Source organism: Ananas comosus, linkage group 2 (assembly GCF_001540865.1).
Source record: "Ananas comosus cultivar F153 linkage group 2, ASM154086v1, whole genome shotgun sequence".
Lineage (NCBI taxonomy): Eukaryota > Viridiplantae > Streptophyta > Magnoliopsida > Poales > Bromeliaceae > Ananas > Ananas comosus.
The window spans coordinates 11,281,029-11,288,719 of NC_033622.1; the positions used below are offsets into that span (position 1 = coordinate 11,281,029).

Genomic DNA, 7,691 nt, shown 5'->3' on the forward strand with positions numbered 1-7,691 from the left:
GCTAAACTAGTGACTCTTGATTCAATAATATTTTCAGGTAGTTGTTCAATCTGATTTTTGATACATTGATGATAATTTGAAAGATTGTGTCACAACTCATAATAAGTAGATGTTTGGAGGATAAGGCTTGGTTTAGGGTTGAGATATCTAAATTCAATTTTTTTGTACTTTGAAACATATGAAAATTTAATATAAAGAATTTTACTATGTCCGTGCACACTTCTGTGGACTTATATATACCAGTCATGAGATTTTAAAACGCTACGTGATATTCATGTGAATATAGATGAATATCGTAAGATTCACACAGATAAGAGTAAATGATGTGGATCCCATATTATTCTAACTAATAAAAATATGTATGTAAGATTCATAAGGTATAGCATTTTTTTATTATAAAATGCATTTGAAAGTTGCCACTTAAAAAGAAAAGCTGTTAATAACATCAAAGGAGAAAAGATTAAATATGCTTTAGGATTATTATTATTTTTTTGTACATTTGAAACATTGCAAATCCAAACTAAATCTATATTGTATTGTATTATATTGATTATTAAATTTTATCGCAATTATGTTTAGGTTGTTTCGTATGTAGAAGGAATCCATGTTTTTCATTTCTTTCATTAGCTCTTGTGTTAAATGCACGAGATGATTTAATTTCCACCACAGAAGTTAAACTATGACTCAATCTATTAAGAAAAAACTCGAGGAATTAGATATTATATTCTGTCTTAAAATGATTTTTTTCATAATAAAATAAATTACTTTGTAGGTAAAATAGTATATTCTAACAACTCGTGAATACCAAAATCTTTTAAAAAATAAAAATTAAACCTCTAAGATTGATTATTTCACATATGCCCTGCTTGGAACTATTAATTTCATCAATACTCTTCTAAGATTAATAATATCACGAATGCCTTCAAATATATAAAAAATTATCATAATACCCTCCACTAAGGTCCGTTAAATTTCCTCTAAAATGGAATTAAATTTTCAAAATCCCATTTTACCCTTTATCTCTTATCAATAGTAGAAATACTAATAAGTATCTTAAGATAATTTTATAAATTTAAATTTGACTATTTAATATACTAAATATTAAATTCAATTATTAATATATATTAACTATTAAAAAATATATAAACATTGTATTATATATAGTATGTTTTTATATAATTTTGGTTTTTGTTTTTGGCTTTGGGTTTCGATTCAGGTTCGATTTGGATATACATCAAGATCATAATTAAATTTGAATATAATGGAACTTCATTTTTTTTTGTACCTATAACTGGAACTATCCTTACTCAGCATCGATTAAGCTCACCTCATTCAAAATCGAGTTCGGATAAAATTGCATAACTATATCAATTTACATTCCTAATTAGTAATAGTAATTTCGAAATAAATGATAGATTTATTTTTTTTTCTATTTAATCAAAAATAAATCACATAACTATACGCATGCATTTTTTTATCACTTGAAAAGAAAGAGAGTTTTGTTCGAAAGCTCAAATATATTATATTTTAGTTTTTTAATGCATTTAACGTAAATAAAATTATTGAGAATTATTTTGAGTAAAAATATTTTTAAGCTACCAAGATTAAAGAAAGATTGGAAAAATTCTCAACTTTTATTTTTATTTAAATTTTTATGCATAGTTATTTATTTGCTAAAAAATAAATAGAGCCATTATATTTGGTGAAATCATCAAAAACCTTGATAAAATTTTCATTTTTCATACACTAAAATTAGTTAATTTTTTTAAAAAATTAAAAGTTAATAGGATGTCAATTAAAAGAGTAACAGTTTTAGGAACCATTTCAAAACGACATATAGTTAAGGGGTCTCCATACATTTTTACTTAAGGGATAGTTGTGGGTAAATAAGTCATTTTAAAAGTTAACTCATCTTTAACCATTTAATAACTATAGTAAAGCTAGCATAACTAATGGTAGGAGTATTGATGATAATGTTCTATGTTTATAGGGATATATGTAATATTTTAAATTTTATAGGGGCATATATGATATTTTAGACTTTGGGAGGGATATATATGAAATTGCCTCTATTGATAAGAGATAAAGGTTAAAAATGAGATTTTGAACTCCATTTTAGAGGAAATTTAATGGATTTTAACAAGTAGAGGGTATTTATGATAATTTTTGATATTTTGGAGGGCATTCGTGATATTATTAATTTTAGAGCAGTATTGATGAAATTAATAGTTCCAAGAAGGGCATCTCTGAAATTATCCCATATTTAAATTACTTATTCCCATATCCAAGCAGGTCTTTGGAAAGATTATGTGACAGGAGGAGAGCGAAGGGACAGATGAGGTAACTTTTAAATGGCGTTTTGGAGATCAGAGATCCGACGGTGTAGAAAGGTTTCATCTCAAACGGACGGTTGGATGAGATTTTGGGCCCGAGAGAGCTAACGGGCCTGTTGGGCCGAGCGTTTGCGGGTCACATTGCGCGGCCTTTTGAGAAGGATTAATTACACTTTACTACACTATATTTTATATATTTTTTATTTTTATACTATATTTTTTTAGGACTTTTTTGCGTTTTGCCGGTTTGCCCTCTCAAATTTTTTTTTTTCACAAATAGCCTTACAAAATTTATATTTGCAAGATTAGTCCTATCCCCACCATGCAAGCACCTTGCGAGCATGTTGGATGGTAAAATTAAGTTGAACATAATAAATCATTCACTGTGTTCAATTTATAGCTCGCACTTAGTGTGAAGTTCATCTCATACACCGCAACACTAAAATCCAAAATTAGGGAAGGCGGGACGGATATGTATGATCGATATTCATGGGGCAGGTCTCTTGCATGCATTTCAGTCCGCTGCATTTACCTTCCCACCGGAAAAGTAATCCCACATGAAAAACTTAATTACGAACCACTAGCTTTTAGCTCTCTTTTTTTNACAAAACCACACACACACACACACACACAAATTACGAGCTCAATTTTGCAAAGTAGAGAGAGAGAGAGAGAGAGAGAGAGAGAGAGAGGGGGGTAGCATGCTACCTGTTTTGTTTATTTTATTTAAAAAAAAACTTAGCTAGAAATGTGAATCAAATAGAATTCGAACTTGGAACCTCGGATACCAACTATCAAATTTTTTGCCACTTAAGATAGGAACAGTCGGTGGCTTTTAGCTATTTAATTAACCAATATTGTAACTTTGCTTCAATTTAGAAATGCAAGAAAAAGTTGGTATATATACTGTTCATTATGAATGCATGTATCTTTACATTTGAGTTGTTCGTTGTTAGTAACTTAACTAACACTCGTACTCGAAATTAAGAATGTCTCGTTTAACTCGTCGAAACAAAAGAATTATTGTGTTGTTTACTTTTTGAAACATGTAGGGGTCCGGCCCCACAATGTTCTCCCCTCCAAAGAACGTACTTACAAACTAACAGTGCCCTATAAATTTACACTACGTACCTTTTTTAGCTTTGAGAATCTATTGTTATATATAGAGAGAGAGATGAGTTGGAATGCTATTAGCAGTAAATACGCTCTGTTTCCATCCACTTATTTTTGATGATAGAGTCGCCAAATCGATGATCGACAATGTTGAACGTGATCTATACAATTTGAAGCATCTATAAACCAAATTTTATATTTTTTCGATATTATTCTTTTTTCCATCAAATGGACACAAAAATGAACGACTGAAAATGAATATTCTTTAAAAAGTGATGATATGAGTCTTGTAATCAAGATCAAAAGCATAATTCTTATTCTAAATAGTTTTAAAAATTTTCTAACCAAAATTCAATTGATTTGGATATTTTTATACTGTTAAATGAGAAAACGTCTTATATCGACTATTAAATTATAAACTTTGAAATCCTTTGATCTCTACGCCAATAATGTCAAAAAGATTTGAAATTTGACTTTTAAATACTTCAAATGGTATAGATCATGGTCATCATTATAAAAAAGGAATAGCTGGCAACGGAGCATGTTTGCTACTCATAGCATTCCAGTTTAACTCTCTCTCTCTCTCTCTCTCTATATATATATATAATATGAAGTGTACTGTCGAATTATGATTATTAAATTTTTATATCTGTTTAAAATAGTAATTAAGTGTAGGATTTTAAATTTATGCTGTTTTTTGTTTTGAGAAATACTAAATATTTGAACTCTCATTCAAACCTCATTTACTACTAGTCGATAGTATTCTAACACAATTTTAGAAGTATTTCAGCACAAATTTTTGGCTCGCGCATGGAGTTTGAATAAGAGCTTTTGATCATTGGATCAAAAACAAACAATGATAATTCATGATGGTTCCTTTTTTGTGCATAATTCAACGGTCAAAATGTTGGATTCAAGAGCCAAAGATTTAGAAGCACCAACCCTTTAGCACTTCTAAAAGCAGCCCAGAGAGTGCGGAGTGCTAAGTTCTCTTGAGATCCAATATTACCATATTGGAGTGCTAAGTATGCATATAGTACCACAAATGTTGGATGAGTAAATTTGGGCCAAACATGGCGAAGAAAAGGAGCTCTCAATGGTTTGCCAGAAAAAAAAGATGAAGAAAAAAGAAACAACCAAATATATTATAGTTGTATGGACCCTTTTCAAATGATCAATTACTAATAAATAACTTCATAAAGTTGTCATGCATGTAATAACTATGTGATTATTACATATATAATTTGTGGAATATACATATGTACGAGAATTTTAAAAAGATGCATTAAAGGACATAATTAATCTGAGCTCTCCGAGACCAAAAGAACCAGAAAATAAATCAATTAAAAAATAAATCACAATTATCATATAACATATCCTGCAGATTGTTCGATTTTACAATCTAACTATAGCAAATTTCCATGAAGAATTAACTTGTCTCGACGTACGATGGAAATTTAGCAAATGACAGATTCTTTTCCTTATTAATTTGTTCAATTACGTAGGATGCTCCAAATGTTACGTAGGATGCTCCAAATGTTAGTTTGCTCAGCTACTCTCAAGTTTCAAACAATGTATTGTTTTTCAAACCCTCATTTAATACATGAAAAGGCATTGAGTACTATGTGTCATGGGCCAAAAAAAGGGCTAGAGACGTACCGCTCTTCGACAAAGATATTAATCAAAGGCCACGGACTTCAGAATTTTTTAATCGTGTATATTTAACGAAAAACGTCAAAACAAGTCACAATTGAGAGAAAAGCATACGTAATAATTTTATATTTGACATTACAAATATTTAATGAGGCTTATTAATTATATGCATCAAAATAGATAGATTTTACATGATTTATCATGCGCAGTGCTATCGGTACACTCTAAAGTAGATATAATTTTTCATCCACTCTATCAAAAAGTCATTAGTTTTTTATTTATCACATCATCTTTTTTTTGTTTTTATTAAAAATTATTTGATTTTTCGTGAATACTAGACTGCAGGTGTAAAATCTGCACCTCTTTGTAGAATTTTTTATTTTACCGTGCCATCATATAATTTCTTTCAAGAGTCTAGTAAAGAAGCTGCATATATGCTAAATTACTTGCAATCTCAAATACATGCAAAATCGCCAAGATCTGCGCCATTGTTTTCTCTCCACTCTTCTTGGATGGTTTCGCTAAACCAAAGCGAATCCTCACCGGCATGAGAACCGATCGCGTTGCCATCGTCTTTGTCCCGGTTGTTATTGCATAGACTGTAGAATCCATCATCCGCGAAGCTCGACATGAGCTCTTCCATGTTGAAGTCCATGAACAGATCGATCGAACCGGCATGCGGAGGAAGCAAGGAAGAAGATGGTGTCTCGTTGCTCGGAGGAGCTATATTCTCATTGTTTGGCTTTGCGGTATCATCTAGATCTTGTAGCGTCTGGAGATAAACTTTGGTGCACCTCACTGCTTTGGTTCGGATAACTTGATGGGACTGTTTGTCGGCTGTAGCAGTTGCTTCTGATGAGTCCAATACATTAACATCTCTTCTCTTCGAGTTGTGCACAGTTTGTCGGGGCTCTGCTTTTTTGCTAAGGTTTGTGTTCCAGTAATTCTTGATTTCATTGTCTGTTCGCCCTGGAAGTCTCCTTGCTATTAGGGACCATCTACGCAAAAGATCAATTGATGAAGATAGAGCGTACGTATGCATTAAAATGATATATTTTGTGAAGAGAGGCTGAGTTATAAGCTACCTGTTGCCAAGGAGCTTGTGGAGTTTGATGATGAGCTCCACTTCGTCGTCAGAAATGTTTCCCCTCTTGATACCGGGTCTCAAATAATTCATCCATCGAAGGCGACAACTCTTCCCACATCGCTTTAATCCTATATTAATTGTTACGAAACATGATCGATCATCATGAAAAGATAGCGAAACAATTAATATATAAAAAGCTGGCAAAGTACAAGCTAAGGCGAATCATGGCTTAATTAACTGAACCTTGATCTCGATCTCTCACCTGCTCTTGTTGGGAGATCTCTCCATTTTCCTTCACCGTGAAGCTTGATGTACTCGGTAAGGATCTTATCTTCAGAAACCGACCATGCTCCTTTATTTTGTCCCTCCTTAGAACAACAAGGTCTCCTCCCCATCTCCACTCTCCTCTTCTCTACTCTCTCTACATCTATCCAACTATGCAACTTCGTTTGGTATACACCATGTGGCGATGCATATATCCATGTTATTTATATAGGGTTAATTACAAGGCTACACCAACGATGCAATGCTCTATAGAAAGTTTGGTGCATGCACCTCACTGCTTTGGTTCGGTCACATCAACAAAACATCTTAGCTGCATTTTATTTGGGTATTAGTAAGAACTGCTTATGTTAAAGATAGGTACAAGTTCATGTATAAGCAGTAACTAGACTAATTTTATATTTAGATGAAAATTGAGTTGTTTCTAGAAATAGGAAAAATAGTGTTTGGATGATTATATTGTAATAAAGGAAATAAGAGTTATCATTTTAAAGTGAATAAGAGTTAAATTAAAATTATTTTATTTAATTAATTAACATCAAAATATTACTTAAAAATAATAAATTAATATTAATAATTATAAATAATAAATTAGTTAAATAATAATAAATGAAATAATAAATTGTAAACAATTATAAATAATAAATTATTAGCAATTATAAATTATAAATTAATTAATTAACAATAAATAATTATAAATTATAAATTATTAATTAATAAAATTTTATTATTAAAAATAAATTAATTAGATAATATAGTCTAAATAAAATAATAATAATTCTAAATAATAAAATTAGTTTAATAATTATAAATAATAAATAAATAAATAATTAATAATAAAGTCAATAAAAATTATAAATTACTAATTAATAATAAATTACAAATAAGAATTATTAATAATTATAAATAATAAATTATTAATAATTATAAATAATAATTATTTAATTAATAATAAAATTATTAATTAATTAATTATTAATAATTATAAAAATAATATATTAATAAATATAAATTAAATAATTAATAATAGTAAATTCTTAATAATTATTATAATAAATTATTAATAATTATATTACAAATTAATTAATTAATTAATTAATTAATTTTAATTAATTAATAAGAAATTAAATAGTTAATTATTAAATAAATTAATACTAATAAATTAATGATAAATTAGTTAATTATAAATTAATAAAATAACCAATTAATTATAAATTAATAAA

General features: G+C 29.2%; 1 protein-coding gene across 2 annotated transcripts; it reads right to left on the reverse strand.

Annotated features, from left to right (window-relative positions):
- Nucleotides 5,446–6,645, reverse strand: LOC109706592 (myb-related protein 308-like). 2 transcript variants are annotated; one of them, XM_020227529.1, is made up of 3 exons: nt 6,449–6,645; nt 6,185–6,314; nt 5,446–6,097 (listed from the first exon to the last, which is right to left on the reverse strand). In XM_020227529.1, the coding sequence occupies exons 1-3, from the start codon at nt 6,579–6,581 to the stop codon at nt 5,554–5,556; spliced, it is 807 nt and encodes a 268-aa protein (XP_020083118.1). In that variant the 5' UTR covers nt 6,582–6,645; the 3' UTR covers nt 5,446–5,553. The 2 variants fall into 2 exon arrangements, with proteins under 2 accessions (XP_020083118.1, XP_020083119.1); XM_020227530.1 differs by having other exon boundaries at nt 6,430–6,578.

Excerpts from the sequence above, each read along its gene's own strand:
- LOC109706592 (XM_020227529.1), bottom strand. The coding sequence starts at position 6,581 with ATGGGGAGGAGACCTTGTTGTTCTAAGGAGGGACAAAATAAAGGAGCA. Across the intron at positions 6,315-6,448 it reads AGATCTCCCAACAAGAGCAG|GATTAAAGCGATGTGGGAAG; the intron begins GTGAGAGATCGA and ends CAATTAATATAG. Across the intron at positions 6,098-6,184 it reads CACAAGCTCCTTGGCAACAG|ATGGTCCCTAATAGCAAGGA; the intron begins GTAGCTTATAAC and ends TCTTTTGCGTAG.